An 18,928-nucleotide genomic window follows, 5' to 3' on the forward strand; every position below is an offset into this window, starting at 1 on the left:
ACATTCCCCCCTAAATAAAGGTTATCCCTAGCTATCCCTGCCTGTACAGCTATCCCTGTCTCATAGTCACAAAGTTCACAGTCTCATATGACCCGGATTTGAAATCCACTATTCGTCTAAAATGGAGGTCACCTGATTTCGGCAGCCAATGACTTTTTCCAATTTTTTTCAATGCCCCCAGTGTCGTAGTTCCTGTCCCACCTCCCCTGCGCTGTTATTGGTGCAAAAAAGGCGCCAGGGAAGGTGGGAGGGGAATCGAATTTTGGCGCACTTTACCACGTGGTGTTCGATTCGATTCGAACATGGCGAACACCCTGATATCCGATCGAACATGTGTTCGATAGAACACTGTTCGCTCATCTCTAGTGCTGACTCTTGAGTCCTTCAGTGAACAGTGTTCCTGTTTTCTTACTTGATCTCCCTGGGTAGATATGGGACGGTGCCCAGGCCTCGTTGTTGGCAGCGTGCCCTCACTGCCCCTTGCTACGTGTTCACAGTTAGCGCACAACTCAACAGTTTCATTCCTTTTACTGACTGTGAAGTGTTTTCCATTTTCTGTTGATATAAAATACCAGAAATTATGATCTTCTATAAATATACAAGTTTTACTGGAGAGCACCGAGCCCAGAATTCTTATCAGTCGGTTGGACGTGGTCCAGCGATGTGTTTGTGGCCAGATTAGTGTCTGTGACACCCAGTTACAGTTTCCAGCTTTGTGATAACGCCTCCGAAAAGTTCTTTTTTGTTGTTTTTTTCAGAAAACGACATAAGAATTATGGCTCCTGACGGTGAGGATCAGCTGGGGAAGTGATCGCAGCCAAGATCATGTTATAGATCAAAGATAAAATATTCCAATTCTTGGAAGGTAAAGCAATCCAGTCCACCATAATGGTTCACGCATCCCTCTCCTGTACAGACTTTGTGCTCCTGATGGTGGGGGATTGGTTTCCACACTAGACAAGGTTGTGGTCATTCTCTCCAACACACTTATTTTCCCACACCAACGACTGTGTCAGACTCCACCAGTTTGTCCGATATCCTTTACCTTGGCTTCCAAGGATGGAGAAGATTTCGTATAGAGAATTTAATATTGATGCGTTATGAGTTGAAAGTCTATCACTTTAGGACTAGTCTCCTACAGGGAAGAGCGATGTGTTATATCCAGAGTTTTCTTATAACACCTTGACACAATGCTAGATTCTAAAAATAGGCAGTCTATAGGTGACATACATGGCTGGTACATCCCTATTCCTCATGGCCTGTCTAAACCTACAGCAGCTTGGTACATTCCCATTACTCATGGGCAATAAGAACGGTCACCACATTGGTACATTCCCTTACTCAGGGGCAATAAGAACGGTCACCACATTGGTACATTCCCTTATTCAGGGGCAATAAGAACGATCACCACATTGGTACATTCCCTTACTCAGGGGCAGTCTAAACCTGCACTACGCTGGCACAACAGAAATCTGCGCTGAGCTGGAATATGGGGCCAACATATACCCCCCTTTCTTATTGGGCCATCTAAACCTTTCCTAGACATCGTCATCAGTCTAAAGTTGGACAGAACTGGCTGATCCATCTTCTTCATGCAATAGACTGGCACATCCCCATTAGTCATGGACAATCAGAATTTGCACCACACTGACGTATTTGCCCTACTTCAGTGTAACCTGCGTTGGCCTGACACGTTGCCCTTGCTCCTAGGCAGCCTAAATGCATCTGCCTTCTTCGTTCCCTTTCTTCATGGGTGGCCCTTACTTGTAGATAATATGGACCTGCACATTTTCATTTAACCCCAGTGTTAGTAAACAAAGGTCACCCTGGCTGACATTCTTACAAGGATGTGCATGGGAGAAATGAACTAGGATTTAGCGCCGGTTCACATCCCTGCTCTCCACTATCAATGGGTGGTTTAGATTTTTTCATCTGGCCCCCTCTCTCCTTTGTTTCCCCTGAACATCCTCCACTTTATCACCATTGGAATCGTCTCATCTCCAGAACAATATCTGATTGGACGGAGATCACTTATTTGGCTCAGAAGACGCAGAAGACAAAAGTAGATCATTCATTCTAACAAAACAAGAACATTTATTTCCAGGAGACGGAGACACAAATATTATAAGATCTGCTGAGAAACAGCATCATTTATGGGAAGAGTCTGGAGTAAACTCCATCTGTCCCCACAGCAGTCCCACCAGTCAGCAGAAGCCAAAATAATGAGAGGAACAGAGACCCCAGGAGACATATACCACCCCGTAGGTGCCTGCACATGTACCAAGAGAGCAAAGAATAAGAGGTCACAATAGAAGCACACTGTCATACTGTATCTAAGCCTACCAGGAGTGATACTGTCTGCCGAACTGTGTATCTAATCTTAACATGCATGATAGTGTTGCTGTATCTAACCCAATAGTGTTATTGTTTGCCAAGCTGGTTTAGCTAATTCTATCATGTGATAATGTCTTCCGGGCTGTGCATCTAATCCTACCATGTGTGATACAGTTTGCTGAGCTGCTGTATCTAATCTTAATGTGTCACTGTCTGCTAACCTGGCATAGCTAATCCTACCATACTGTCTATAAAGCTGCTGTATCTAATCATATTGTCTCTTACTATCTGCTGAGCTGGTGTATCTAATCCTGCCAGCACTGTATCTAGGCACTGCACCCCCCATTCCTGCCCTGTGTGCCTGGCTGTGCTCCCTGTAGCTGTGCTGACACGCTCTATGACAATAACATTCCTGCGGGTTGCGCCGTCTACCAAACAAAAGCTGTAAAGGAAAATAAGAGATTTGATTGCACAATCGCATTGTACAACTTCTGAGGAATCCTGAGCGTGGACACAGGTCACCAGGGAGATGACAATAACAGTCCTGTGACAACAGTCATGGAGGGGTCAGATTTTAACCATTTGATATCCCTCAGGTGTTACAGGCAATGGCGCAGTTCTGGGTCCGTCCTTTCTCCCAGAGTTCATCGTTGTGTCATGAAGAGTCAAGAAAGCTGAGTGATCACTACTGTGGCCATAGTAATGGTGGCCACTCATGGTTGTCCTCAGTTATCCACAGCCGAGGTTACACTGAAGAGGGCTGTAACATGGGTCCGCCACCTTCTTCATCTACCTGATATGGATCCCACTGTTGTTATATTACTATCACTTATGTAACAGTGTGTATTACCGTGATGTTATGTTACACAAATGACGTGTCATGGCTGACAGGTAGATCTGCTATTGACTCAAGAAACATCCCACGTAAAGCGTTGCAGGGTAGATATGGGGTAGAGTAATGGGTGAGGGTTTTGTACTGTATTCTAGTAGAGTGTGATCATAGAGAGCCATGGCTGGGGCATGGGGTAGTGTGGGGTCAGCCCGGCATGTATACACCCCCCATTAACATCAGCAGAGGTCAGTCCCGCGGACGGGTGCCAGCTTACTACGCCATAGTCAGCTAGCAAGTGGCGGGAGTAGCATATGTATTTACCATGCGCAACCCTTTGGCCATAGGGGTAGTCTATGGTTCCGGTTCCAGTAGGGCCGTGACCAGCCATAGAAGAGACTGCTGCTGTGACAGAGACTGGTATTGAAGCCGCCGATGCCAGTGAAGTGTCACAGACCGAACCACCTGCTTGCTCTTCTAATTGCCTTGTTAGTTGCTACTAAGGAGTGATAAAACCACTCCAACACCAAAGAGCCTTTATTTAAAGGGATTCTCCAGCCCACAAGATTTCAGAACAAGACAACTCAGGCTAAGACTTCCAGGTCCACCTTTATCAGTTCAAGGGGAAACCAATCATACAGTAAGTAACTTACAATATCAGGTACTTACCAGTAATCGCCGGCAGTAGCCAAATCTCCTGCTGCCATCTTCACCCGTCAGCATGAAGGAGAAGGTCTCACTGTAACAGAAGACACGCAGCTATATGAGAGGAGGTCCTCACATCTAAATGGATTTCACAATTTTTCCAAATAGTCCAGTTCTACCACACAGTGTCGGGCTGAGATTTCCTGGGCACAGCAGATAAAATGATTCTGAGAGCCCACTCTCCAAAAACCCTAGACAATACACCACAGTCGTCTTCATATTTAGGGGTCTTCTGCTGGACCATTTTTTGTCTTAGAGCCTGGGCCACTTGAGGATCCTCTGGGATTCCAGTCGGCCAGTCTGACACTTCTACCATATGTGTTACCATGTCCCTCAGGTACCTGGCACTAGGATTAAAGGAGAAAACCTGACATCTTAAAAAGATGAGGAGACTCCTACCTGGTGTATTCAGACACTGGCACCCAGTCCCGGGCATCTGGAAAACAGAACTGAGGAATGGCTTTCAGTCTCTCCTCTGCCTCCCGCACCTGCTTTGTGGGGCGTTCTAGCTGTGAAAGTAACAAGGTAAAGAGGAGAATACAGGCAAATTACAGCATAGAAATAGAATCTCCATAGGGGGCAGTATTATAGTAGTTATATTCTTGTACATAGGAGCAGTATTATAGTAGTTATATTCTTGTACATAGGAGCAGTATTATAGTAGTTATATTCTTGTACATAGGAGGTAGTATTATAGTAGTTATATTCTTGTACATAGGAGCAGTATTATAGTAGTTATATTCTTGTATATAGGAGCGGTATTATAGTAGTTATATTCTTGTACATAGGAGCAGTATTATAGTAGTTATATTCTTGTACATAGGAGCAGTATTATAGTAGTTATATTCTTGTACATAGGAGCAGTATTATAGTAGTTATATTCTTGTACATAGGAGTCAGTATTATAGTAGTTATATTCTTGTACATAGGGGGCAGTATTATAGTAGTTATATTCTTGTACATAGGAGTAGTATTATAGTAGTTATATTCTTGTACATAGGAGGTAGTATTATAGTAGTTATATTCTTGTACATAGGAGCAGTATTATAGTAGTTATATTCTTGTACATAGGAGCAGTATTATAGTAGTTATATTCTTGTACATAGGAGGTAGTATTATAGTAGTTATATTCTTGTACATAGGAGGTAGTATTATAGTAGTTATATTCTTGTACATAGGAGCAGTATTATAGTAGTTATATTCTTGTACATAGGAGCAGTATTATAGTAGTTATATTCTTGTACATAGGAGCAGTATTATAGTAGTTATATTCTTGTACATAGAAGCAGTATTATAGTAGTTATATTCTTGTACATAGGAGGAGTATTATAGTAGTTATATTCTTGTACATAGGAGGTAGTATTATAGTAGTTATATTCTTGTACATAGGAGCAGTATTATAGTAGTTATATTCTTGTACATAGGGGTAGTATTATAGTAGTTATATTCTTGTACATAGGGGCAGTATTATAGTAGTTATATTCTTGTACATAGGAGTAGTATTATAGTAGTTATATTCTTGTACATAGGAGTAGTATTATAGTAGTTATATTCTTGTACATAGGAGTAGTATTATAGTAGTTATATTCTTGTACATAGGAGCAGTATTATAGTAGTTATATTCTTGTACATAGGAGCAGTATTATAGTAGTTATATTCTTGTACATAGGAGGTAGTATTATAGTAGTTATATTCTTGTACATAGGAGTAGTATTATAGTAGTTATATTCTTGTACATATGGAGGCAGTATTGTAGTAGTTATATTCTTGTACATAGGAGCAGTATTATAGTAGTTATATTCTTGTACATAGGGGGCAGTATTATAGTAGTTATATTCTTGTACATAGGAGTAGTATTATAGTAGTTATATTCTTGTACATAGGAGGTAGTATTATAGTAGTTATATTCTTGTACATAGGAGTCAGTATTATAGTAGTTATATTCTTGTACATAGGAGTCAGTATTATAGTAGTTATATTCTTGTATATAGGAGCGGTATTATAGTAGTTATATTCTTGTACATAGGAGCAGTATTATAGTAGTTATATTCTTGTACATAGGAGCAGTATTATAGTAGTTATATTCTTGTACATAGGAGCAGTATTATAGTAGTTATATTCTTGTACATAGGAGTCAGTATTATAGTAGTTATATTCTTGTACATAGGGGGCAGTATTATAGTAGTTATATTCTTGTACATAGGAGTAGTATTATAGTAGTTATATTCTTGTACATAGGAGGTAGTATTATAGTAGTTATATTCTTGTACATAGGAGCAGTATTATAGTAGTTATATTCTTGTACATAGGAGCAGTATTATAGTAGTTATATTCTTGTACATAGGAGGTAGTATTATAGTAGTTATATTCTTGTACATAGGAGGTAGTATTATAGTAGTTATATTCTTGTACATAGGAGCAGTATTATAGTAGTTATATTCTTGTACATAGGAGCAGTATTATAGTAGTTATATTCTTGTACATAGAAGCAGTATTATAGTAGTTATATTCTTGTACATAGGAGGAGTATTATAGTAGTTATATTCTTGTACATAGGAGGTAGTATTATAGTAGTTATATTCTTGTACATAGGAGCAGTATTATAGTAGTTATATTCTTGTACATAGGGGTAGTATTATAGTAGTTATATTCTTGTACATAGGGGCAGTATTATAGTAGTTATATTCTTGTACATAGGAGTAGTATTATAGTAGTTATATTCTTGTACATAGGAGTAGTATTATAGTAGTTATATTCTTGTACATAGGAGTAGTATTATAGTAGTTATATTCTTGTACATAGGAGCAGTATTATAGTAGTTATATTCTTGTACATAGGAGTAGTATTATAGTAGTTATATTCTTGTACATAGGAGCAGTATTATAGTAGTTATATTCTTGTACATAGGAGGTAGTATTATAGTAGTTATATTCTTGTACATAGGAGTAGTATTATAGTAGTTATATTCTTGTACATATGGAGGCAGTATTGTAGTAGTTATATTCTTGTACATAGGAGCAGTATTATAGTAGTTATATTCTTGTACATAGGGGGCAGTATTATAGTAGTTATATTCTTGTACATAGGAGCAGTATTATAGTAGTTATATTCTTGTACATATGGAGGCAGTATTATAGTAGTTATATTCTTGTACATAGGAGCAGTATTATAGTAGTTATATTCTTGTACATAGGAGGTAGTATTATAGTAGTTGTATTCTTATACATAGGAGCAGTATTATAGTAGTTATATTCTTGTACATAGGGGGCAGTATTATAGTAGTTATATTCTTGTACATAGGAGCAGTATTATAGTAGTTATATTCTTGTACATAGGAGGGAGTATTATAGTAGTTATATTCTTGTACATTGGAGTAGTATTATAGTAGTTATATTCTTGTACATAGGAGCAGTATTATAGTAGTTATATTCCTGTACACAGGAGCAGTATTATAGTAGTTATATTCCTGTACACAGGAGCAGTATTATAGTAGTTATATTCTTGTACATAGGAGGTAGTATTATAGTAGTTATATTCTTGTATATATGGGCAGTATTATAGTAGATATATTTTTGCACATATGGTATTATAGTAGAATTAGCATGATAGTATATAGTATTATAGTATACTTTGGAACATACATACCTTGGGGAACTGATACGTGACCTCAGGGATGTAGGTGTTTTTTGAGGGTTTTTTCCTCATAGAAACTACGACAAAATACTCAAACAGTTCTCGCTCTTGCCATTCGATCAGTTCCAGCTCCAGTGTGCGGTAACTGGGGGCTCGGTTTAGCATGGACTGGATGAGGACCAGGCGCTGGGTGTGTGCTAAAACGAGAACCAATGGCCAAAAATCAATAAACGTTATCTACGAATTGTGACACAACAATAAACGCAGGTGATGGACTACACGTGATGAATATCAGGATTACACAATTTATATGTAGAACTTAATATTATCTGTAGATATTTTTTAGAATCGTATATATTTTAGTGACAAATTTTGCGTCTCAGCTCCTTTTGTGATGGTCGGTGACTTCTGTGGGTTCTGAGGTTCTGACTTAAATCCACCCCTTATTTCTTCAGAGGCTCAAGCTGATTTTCTTTCTCCCCTCCATATTTTACACTACAGCTCCATTTCTAATTCCCCAAAGTATAAAGCCCACAGGTTCACCTTTGAATCGGTCGTCTGAGTCGCTTTCGCTCTCGCTGTTGTCATCTGCACAAAGAAGAAAATATTAGTTGTGAACATCTGGCAGGATTATAGAAAGATCCTATAGAAGGATTGTCACATTATTCACTACCTCGCAATGACGCCGTCTCCACATTGGACATGGAAAGTTTTTTCAACCTTTTCTTGCCCCGTTTGGCGCTAAAGATGGAGTTGATCCTTTGCACAAGCTGTATTATACAGGTCAAAGGTCAGGAGTCAGCCAAATATCACCTGGACATCTTGCTCAGCAGCATCGAAACCTTACCTTGGGGATCCGCCGGGCCCTACGCGAAGTCAAGATCCCACTTGTAGTGCTGAGGCTGTCTTCATTCAAGCTGGAGGGAGAGGGCGGGATGGTCAGCTGTGCCAGGAGCAGCATGTCATCGTGGCTGTGCCGCTTCGGCAGGCGGGCTGTACGGTGACCTTTCCTCTCAGAGGAGTTACCGACTCGCAGTGAATGGCTACCACACTTAGACGTGATCTAAAATGAAGAAAGTGGACATTAGAAACAGAAAGAGCAAGGAGGAAAGGGGTCACAGGTAAAAGGGGATAATTTAGGGACAATAAGAACCAACAATCTCATATACCCCCTTCCCAGTAACCCGCACTAACATAGCAAACAGGTAAATGTTAAAGGGGTTAAAAATTTTCTCTACTTAAGATAACAAACTTTTTTGTAATTTAATGCAGTAAAAATTGTACAGAGTACAGTGGCTTACATTGCAGGTCGCATCCAAAAAAAAAGGCAGAAATAAAGTTATATAAGATATGATATGACCGATATCATGAGCAGAAAACTTTGTAATAACTGATGTACTAAGATACTTTGGGGATCCCCTCTGTAAGGCCTCTTGGCCTACATGTGCACCCTGCAAGATCCCGTATTAGCAGGATCAGACATAGATGCATGTATCATGTTCATACAGAGCAGGTTGGTACGTGTATGACCAAGGTCTGGGTATAGATGCTTGTGTAATGTACATACAGAGCAGTCTGGTGCAAGTATGAACAGATCTGGGTATAGATGCATGTTTAATTTATACACTGAGCAGACTAGTATATATATATATATATATATATATATATATATATATATATATATATATGAACTGATATGAGTATAGATGCCCATATTATGTATACACAGAGCAGACTAGTATATATATGAAATGATCTGGGTATAGATGGACATATTATGTGTACACAGAGCAGACTAGTATATATATGAACTGATCTGGGTATAGATGCATGTATCATGTACATACAGAACAGGCTGTTACATGTATGAACTGACCTGGGCATAGATGTGTGTGTCCTGTTATTACTGACATTAGACTGGATGATGGAGGGGCCCTTTAAAGGGTCTCACTGAACACATCCTATAGGAGACTGTCCCTGAAAGACTCATCCTCCACATACGTATCTGGCAGTCTATAGGTTCCTGGCTACATGATGTAAGTATGGGGTACGTACCTGGGTGGGCGTCGTGTACTTCCTGTCTGGCGTCCTCAGCATCCTGTTTGAAGGCTGCTTCGCACTGTCAGGTGACAGCTGGGTCTTGCGGGCTGAGTGTCGTCCCTTCAGGTCCACATCCTCGTAAGGGTTTTCCTTGGGTGATTCGCCTTGTTTTTTAACAGAGAAGTAAAAACAGAGTCGAGTTTAGAAAAATACGAAGAAGTGAAATGAACAAGAACTCCGCTGCAAAATCTCCGAAGATTCCTGCGTGACTCATTCTCCCATCTGCAGCTGGAATCTGGCACCGCGTCCACCAGGACGCACACACAAAAAGAATTCAGGAGAGTCGCTGCAGAGATCAGCCAGCTGCGCCGTGTCTCTGGACTAGGCTCTTGTAAGCGGGAATAGCGCCGGTCTTCCCAGGGGCTGCCATCTAGTCTGTGACTAATGATGTCTTATAGTTAAAGGGCTGATTAACCTTTACAGCACCACAGTCATCTGTGCCAAAAAGATGTGGGAGAGGGACGGGAGCCTTAGTATTAATAGACCGGAGCTGGGCAGGACAAGAAACTGGGCAGCCAAGGGAACGTGTCGGGTCTGGGGTAGGATTTAGACATTTCAAACAATCTGAGGGCATGAACCCACCAAGGGTCTAATGTGTATGGGAGCGACATGCACGATTATGGGGGCTGGGGAGGAGGGGGGGGGGGTTAGACAGCTCTGGGCCAAAAAAGTCAAGCACTGGATATCAACCTGCTCTGTGCCTGGGGATACGTCCAGATGGGATATAGATATATATATATATATATATATATATATATATATATATATATACACTGAGACTATGTGGGCAGAAGATGGTGCAGAGACTGAGCCCGGGTTTCTAGTGCAGTTTTGCAAACATAGCCTAGAACAATGGGGCCGATCGCGATAAGGCTATGCTCTACGGTTTTGGCAGCGAGTCTCCTGCAAGATCCGGCAGGACGCCTCTTTTATCATTGCAAGAAAATGGGAGGCAGATTAGAGAAGGCTGCTTCACTATCCTCTCCAAAATCCTCCACGTGAACAGATCCTTATTATAGCAGCCAAGCGGATGAGATTTCTATAAATCTTAGGTACACAAAAAATCCAAAAATACAATTTAAAGAGGGCTCACATAGAAAAACCAAATCTACTGTTTTCCTAAAACAACGCCACACCTGCGTAAAGGTTAGGCGTGGTATTGCAGCTCAATCTCATTCACTTTAATAGAGATGCGTTACAGTACCAGATGCAACCATTAAGCAGGTGTGGTGCGGTTTCTTAAAATGAAGTGGTAAGTTTTCCTAACACTATACAAATTCGAAGGTTATAGCAAATTTTAGCCCATTTTGGTTTCAACCTATGGATAAGAGACCTAAGACAATGCTGTTGGCCTGATCGGATGGCGATATTCTTGCCATGTTCCCATCAAGTGTCCTCTCTCCATATCACGCCACCGCGTCCTGCGGGAACACACAGAGCAATGACGACAAGATTTCCAGATCTCTGGGCTTTTTCACGAGAAATTGACACAAATGTCCCAGCCAAGTGCGGACAAATTCTGTAGGAAACAGAAAGATAAGAGCCCCTGTATCTGATCATGTGTGGGGTCGGATGAATCGCCCATCCATGTACCCGGCCTGGGGTAGGAGGGCTGAGCGCCAAACAGGAAACCAAGAAGGAGCTGTGGAAAGCTGTAAGGAAAGGCAGGCAAAGAAGACGATAAGGAGAAGAGGTGGAAAGTCATCTGAATGTTATAGGGCAGCAGCACAGAAAGAGAGGTATGAATAAAATACTCTGTGCTGCTGGAGACTCTGCTCCTTCCACTATGCAATGCTCAGTCTGTGGCCTCCCCTATTACATCAGCACACTCCCCTCCTGAAATACTCTGTGCTGCTGGGGACTCTGCTCCTTCCACCACTGATAATAATTCTGCGTCCCTTAATAAACTAATTATTCCAGCATTCCCGCCGTCGCCGCCTTCTTCGTCTCCCTGACCCAAATTAATTCAATGATTTTTGGAAGTGAAGTGATTTATAATTTACTCCATATCTGTTCAGGAGCTCAGACTGCGCCCGGTCCGCCCCGGCTGATCATCCGCTCCTCAGGACACATACGAGGGGTATACGGTGACTGCGCTGACACCGCCGGCGACTTGTCTTCTCGGCCCTCACTAATGGTTTATACAACAAGACGAGACACTTGGCGCCCGGCCTCGGTGCCGCTCTACATGTGGATGTGGTTTGTCGCTACGTACTGCGGCTCCAGACACCGTATGTGCAGGTTGCCAAGTCTCCCATTAGGGACATCAGACGGCCATGATTGAGGCATAAACGAAAAATGATCCGCTATGAAGTGAGCGCCACAAAAAGTCGCCAAATCTCAGTTACGCAGCAATGACCAAGTACTGACGTCGGGGTCCAGTCACCCCGATGCCACAAACATGTTGAATATGGCTACTTATTATTGGGCCCTACCTAACAATTAAAGGAATTCGGTGTAAGGAGCCCCGAGGAGCCACTACTCAGATTTCCTAGAGCACAGGGGATCCCCAAAGGATATCCTTTAACCCTCAGCTGCCCTGTTAGATTGGTTTAGGGTTGGCACATTCCTGTGGGCACCGTATTGGCCGCCATATTGATGGTCATCCAGCTTTTCTAGAAACAGATACAACTAAGAAGCAGCTAAATAGAATTTCACAGAGGAGGAGTCGCCAGGACTTTGGAGGAAACGCTCTGTAATGCTTTCTCTTTCAAGGACACTTTGACCTTTCCTACTTGCAGACTGTACAGATGTGCTCCGCTCACATCCCAAGCTGTCATTCCAGTGCTGCCTTCTTCTGACTGATCACTTGGCTTACAGATTTATGGATTTGATCCGTGTCCAGCAATTACTGATCTGTAAGCTGAAGCTCTGCTCTGAAATAACAAACCAGCCTTAAATACTCAACGGCCAAGGCTTTGCTTTACATTGTCAGCTCTGGTAGCAATTGGAGCACAGGAGGAAACACAGATTGTGCTCCACCCAATTATCATGTTGTGTTTTCTTAGTTGCATGGAGGCTCCCGGCTGCGCTGCCCCTTTAAATAAAGTAGTCATGGTTTTCTGTTCTAGTTTGTGTCATTTATATACTCATATATCAGCAGCCTTGCTTTACTCATCTTACACTGATGTCAAAAGCTGTTATAGCACACCTTGTACTCCAGTCACTTCTAAAACTGCATCCACAAGTTTGCTGTTCTATCACGTTTCACGCCTGAGTCACATCCAGAGCTGCAGTTACAGTTCTGCAGTCATATCATGCTTTATACTACAGTCACATTTCTGCTGTTACATCATGCTTTATACTGCAGTTACATCCAGAGCTGCAGATTCCGTTCTGCAGTCACATCATGTTTTATACAGCAGTCACATCGAGAGCTGCAGTCTCCGTTCTGCTATTACATCATGCTTTATACTGCAGACACATCCCGAGTTGCAGTCATATTTCTGCTGTTACATCATGCTTTATACTGCAGTCATACCCAGAGCTGCAGTGACATCATGCTTTATACTGCAGTCACATCCAGAGCTGCAGTCATATTTCTGCTGTTACATCATGCTTTATACTGCAGTTATATCCAGAGCAGCAGTCACATCATGCTTTATACTGCAGTCACATCCAGAGCTGCAGTCACATCATGCTTTATACTGCAGTCATATCCAGAGCTGCAGTCACATCATGCTTTATACTGCAGTCACATCCAGAGCTGCAGTCACATCATGCTTTATACTGCAGTCACATCCAGAGCTGCAGTCACATCATGCTTTATACTGCAGTTATATCCAGAGCTGCAGTCACATCATGCTTTATACTGCAGTCACATCCAGAGCTGCAGTCACATCATGTTTTATACTTCAGTCACATCCAGAGCTGCAGTCACATAATGCTTTATACTGCAGTTATATCCAGAGCTGCAGTCACATCATGCTTTATGCTGCAGTCACATCATGCTTTATACTGCAGTCACACCCAGAGCTGCAGTCATATTTCTGCTGTTACATCATGCTTTATACTGCAGTTATATCCAGAGCTGCAGTCACATCATGCTTTATACTGCAGTTATATCCAGAGCTGCAGTCACATCATGCTTTATACTGCAGTCACATCCAGAGCTGCAGTCACATCATGTTTTATACTTCAGTCACATCCAGAGGTGCAGTCAGATAATGCTTTATACTGCAGTTATATCCAGAGCTGCAGTCACATCATGCTTTATGCTGCAGTCACATCATGCTTTATACTGCAGTCACACCCAGAGCTGCAGTCATATTTCTGCTGTTACATCATGCTTTATACTGCAGTTATATCCAGAGCTGCAGTCACATCATGCTTCATACTGCAGTCACCCCCAGAGCTGCAGTCTCCGTTCTGCTGTTACATCATGCTTTATACTGCAGTCACATCCAGAGCTGCAGTCACATCATGCTTTATACTGCAGTTATATCCAGAGCTGCAGTCACATCATGCTTTACACTGCAGTCACATCCAGAGCTGCAGCCTCCGTTCTGCTGTTACATCATGCTTTATACTGCAGTCACATCCAGAGCTGCAGTCACATCATGCTTTATACTGCAGTTATATCCAGAGCTGCAGTCACATCATGCTTTATACTGCAGTCACCCCCAGAGCTGCAGCCTCCGTTCTGCTGTTACATCATGCTTTATACTGCAGTCACATCCAGAGCTGCAGTCACATCATGCTTTATACTGCAGTCATATCCAGAGCTGCAGTCACATCATGCTTTATACTGCAGTCACATCCAGAGCTGCAGTCACATCATGCTTTATACTGCAGTCACATCCAGAGCAGCAGTCACATCATGCTTTATACTGCAGTCACATCCAGAGCTGCAGTCACATCATGCTTTATACTGCAGTCATATCCAGAGCTGCAGTCACATCATGCTTTATACTGCAGTCACATCCAGAGCTGCAGTCACATCATGCTTTATACTGCAGTCACATCCAGAGCTGCAGTCACATCATGCTTTATACTGCAGTTATATCCAGAGCTGCAGTCACATCATGCTTTATACTGCAGTCACATCCAGAGCTGCAGTCACATCATGTTTTATACTTCAGTCACATCCAGAGCTGCAGTCACATAATGCTTTATACTGCAGTTATATCCAGAGCTGCAGTCACATCATGCTTTATACTGCAGTTATATCCAGAGCTGCAGTCACATCATGCTTTATGCTGCAGTCACATCATGCTTTATACTGCAGTCACACCCAGAGCTGCAGTCATATTTCTGCTGTTACATCATGCTTTATACTGCAGTTATATCCAGAGCTGCAGTCACATCATGCTTCATACTGCAGTCACCCCCAGAGCTGCAGTCTCCGTTCTGCTGTTACATCATGCTTTATACTGCAGTCACATCCAGAGCTGCAGTCACATCATGCTTTATACTGCAGTTATATTCAGAGCTGCAGTCACATCATGCTTTACACTGCAGTCACATCCAGAGCTGCAGCCTCCGTTCTGCTGTTACATCATGCTTTATACTGCAGTCACATCCAGAGCTGCAGTCACATCATGCTTTATACTGCAGTTATATCCAGAGCTGCAGTCACATCATGCTTTATACTGCAGTCACCCCCAGAGCTGCAGCCTCCGTTTTGCTGTTACATCATGCTTTATACTGCAGTCACATCCAGAGCTGCAGTCACATCATGCTTTATACTGCAGTTATATCCAGAGCTGCAGTCACATCATGCTTTATACTGCAGTCACCCCCAGAGCTGCAGTCTCCGTTCCATTGTTACATCATGCTTTATACTGCTGTAACGCTCCAGCAGTCGCTGAGGATCTGGCGAGGTTTCTGGCTAGGTCCCGGCTCCAGCAGCACAAGCACAATATTATCTTCCCACATACAGATCTGGTTTCTTTGAGCTTCCACCCGTTTCCCAGGACAGACTGTTCCCACACAGACAGATATCACCTCGTGTGTCCTGCAGGATGGGAACTAACCTGGTGCAGCTGCCGAGGTCGTGCAGGAACGGCGTTGGCACCGTGTGCACCTCTCCTGACTACACAAGGGTCATGTATGTTGGCGTGGAGACATTGCACTCATTCTGTCAGGTATAAAATAAACTTTCCCAATAATCCGGACTCAGACTCCACCGTTTTGTGTCTACAGCTCTAGTGCAGACGTATGTGTCTCTATGGTTACAGACACATACGTGTAGTCTGATCCGCCTCCTTTTCTACATTGGAATATTCCCATGCCCAAACTCAGCCCTGAGCTCCCACTGCTCTCCACAGCAGAATAGTGAATGCAGCTCTAGATGTGAATAGAGTAGAGTACATGATGTCACTCAGAATTAGTGCCAGGTAAGCCAAGGTAATGTTGTAGTGTAACCTGGTACAGCTCTGACTTATGTGCCATCTGTTAGTATTGCTGACACAATGGTAAATGGCGCCACGTAGAGCGCGGTTTGATTCCGGTCTGTGCAGTCGGCCGGTGGTCTCTGCTGAGTGAGATACGTGAGATGATGGGTGTCCTCAGCAGCCCCCGGACGACCTCAGCGCTGTTTATTTGTGCAGATGTGCAGGATGCTATAGATTAAATATATCAGCTCTGCAATCTAAATCTCAGTCACCGACCTGTGCAGGGGGAGTAGTCATGTCTGGAGATGGAAGACGTGCACCTGTGCACCCCCGACTCTAATATTAACCCTAAATATGGCCAACTTCCTGAACATAAGAGAAGCGTCAGTCCTTCCTATATAGGTGTCAGTGTCCACTGCATTTTATTATATTCTATTTATACACAAGAAAACAAAGATCAAGAAACAGCCAACTCGGATGAAAACAAGACACAATCGAACGTTATCTCCGATCAACAAGTCACAGGTTATACGGAGAATAAAGTATATACCGACCCTGAACAGGCAGGGAAACTAAGCCTGTAAAGTAGTGAGCGCAGCTCTGGAGTATAATACAGGATAAGTAATGTAATGTATGTACACAGTGACTGTACCAGCAGAATAGTGAGCGCAGCTCTGGAGTATAATACAGGATAAGTAATGTAATGTATGTACACAGTGACTGCACCAGCAGAATAGTGAGCGCAGCTCTGGAGTATAATACAGGATAAGTAATGTATGTACACAGTGACTGCACAAGCAGAATAGTGAGCGCAGCTCTGGAGTATAATACAGGATAAGTAATGTAATGTATGTACACAGTGACTGTACCAGCAGAATAGTGAGCGCAGCTCTGGAGTATAATACAGGATAAGTAATGTAATGTATGTACACAGTGACTGCACCAGCAGAATAGTGAGCGCAGCTCTGGAGTATAATACAGGATAAGTAATGTATGTACACAGTGACTGCACAAGCAGAATAGTGAGCGCAGCTCTGGAGTATAATACAGGATAAGTAATGTAATGTATGTACACAGTGACTGTACCAGCAGAATAGTGAGCGCAGCTCTGGAGTATAATACAGGATAAGTAATGTAATGTATGTACACAGTGACTGCACCAGCAGAATAGTGAGCGCAGCTCTGGAGTATAATACAGGATAAGTAATGTATGTACACAGTGACTGCACAAGCAGAATAGTGAGCGCAGCTCTGGAGTATAATACAGGATAAGTAATGTAATGTACGTACACAGTGACTGCACCAGCAGAATAGTGAGCGCAGCTCTGGAGTATAATACAGGATAAGTAATGTAATGTATGTACACAGTGACTGTACCAGCAGAATAGTGAGCGCAGCTCTGGGGTATAATACAGGATAAGTAATGTAATGTATATACACAGTGACTGCACCAGCAGAATAGTGAGCACAGCTCTGGGGTATAATACAGGATAAGTAATGTAATGTATGTACACAGTGACTGTACCAGCAGAATAGTGAGCGCAGCTCTGGGGTATAATACAGGATAAGTAATGTAATATATGTACACAGTGACTGTACCAGCAGAATAGTGAGCGCAGCTCTGGAGTATAATACAGGATAAGTAATGTATGTACACAGTGACTGCACCAGCAGAATAGTGAGCGCAGCTCTGGAGTATAATACAGGATAAGTAATGTAATGTATGTACACAGTGACTGTACCAGCAGAATAGTGAGCGCAGCTCTGGAGTATAATACAGGATAAGTAATGTATGTACACAGTGACTGCACCAGCAGAATAGTGAGCGCAGCTCTGGAGTATAATACAGGATCAATACAGTTTAAATAATAGTGAGTGCAACAACAGATTTCACATGGATTTCGGTGGGTCTGGTCCTGCTGTGGCTCCATGGCATAGTAGACATCTATAATGATCTGTATGGTACGTCTATAGATCTGCTTCTTTTGTTCCCTTACAACAATGTTCCTTCTAAGATCTGTCTGATTTTAGCTGAACTGTAATAAAAGCAAAACTTTCAGTCTCATATTTTAGGAGGAGGGGGAGTCAAACCCCTTTCAGACTGATACCTCTGAGCTGATCACAGGAGAGGGAGATAGTGATCAGTGAGACAGAGGAGGGCTCATCCTGTCCACAGGGAGAACAAACACGAGGACCGTCCAGAGGTCATGGCGCCGCGCTCAGCCCGGAGATGGATCTCTCTTTCTTCCCTGCTTTATATAAATACATTCTGGAGCGCGGCCATGGATTATTCCTCATAGACGACTGCTCAGCAGACAATGTGTTTCCAATATCGGCCTCCGCTGAGCTTTCCGTGTAACTTATGACTAATGAACTCGCACTCACTCCATGTTTGGCGAAGGCTGAGAATTGACGCCATTGGCTAGGCTATCCCCAAAACTTGAAATCTCATAGGCTGATGACAAAAATTCATAAAATCTCTATTCATTTAAATCTGTATCTGGGAAAGTTGGGTGATGACTTATATAACTGCGGTTACAGCTCCCACGAGGTGTCAACCAACTTTCCAAACTTACTTTCTCAGTTTGGAAATTTCTCAGTTGCATACCTCATGTGTATATCAATGATTTCATGAACAAACCTGCTGTTCAGGAACCTAGGAAAGCTGAGTGATAACCCCAGTGCTCCTTATACAGTTTATACAGAAACATCATATTCTTACCTACAATGTCTTCGTAGGCATTCTCTTCTAAAGTGCTTTTAGAACCAGAGCGACGCTTCTTCTCAGTACCATTCTCTACCGGCGAGGGGGAACCCAAGGACTGGACACTGGAGGTGTCTTCAAACTCCAGAGAATTTCTGAAAGAGAGAAGAAGGGTCAGAGATCAAGAGGAAAGGCCTACATAAAAATACATAATCTGAACAGGGGATAGACTTTATGCTGCTATAACCTGGGTATATACTGTATATAATTCTATATGTACAGCTGGTA

At 42.4% G+C, this 18,928-nt stretch overlaps 1 protein-coding gene across 2 annotated transcripts in view; it reads right to left on the minus strand.

Moving 5' to 3' along the window:
• The window catches only part of DENND2B (DENN domain containing 2B), a 107,665-nt gene that overhangs the window by 16,635 nt on the left and 72,102 nt on the right, over positions 1-18,928 (minus strand). For both annotated transcript variants that reach the window (XM_075280966.1, XM_075280967.1), the window contains 8 exons: positions 18,659-18,795; positions 9,557-9,705; positions 8,349-8,564; positions 8,175-8,271; positions 8,045-8,089; positions 7,514-7,698; positions 4,268-4,377; positions 3,833-3,902 (listed from right to left, as the gene is read on the minus strand). In XM_075280966.1, coding sequence (XP_075137067.1) covers positions 3,833-3,902; positions 4,268-4,377; positions 7,514-7,698; positions 8,045-8,089; positions 8,175-8,271; positions 8,349-8,564; positions 9,557-9,705; positions 18,659-18,795 — 1,009 coding nt within the window. The remainder of the gene's footprint in view (positions 1-3,832; positions 3,903-4,267; positions 4,378-7,513; positions 7,699-8,044; positions 8,090-8,174; positions 8,272-8,348; positions 8,565-9,556; positions 9,706-18,658; positions 18,796-18,928) is intronic.

The sequence above is a fragment of the Leptodactylus fuscus genome, chromosome 7 (genome assembly GCF_031893055.1).
Source record: "Leptodactylus fuscus isolate aLepFus1 chromosome 7, aLepFus1.hap2, whole genome shotgun sequence".
Taxonomy (NCBI): Eukaryota; Metazoa; Chordata; class Amphibia; order Anura; family Leptodactylidae; genus Leptodactylus; species Leptodactylus fuscus.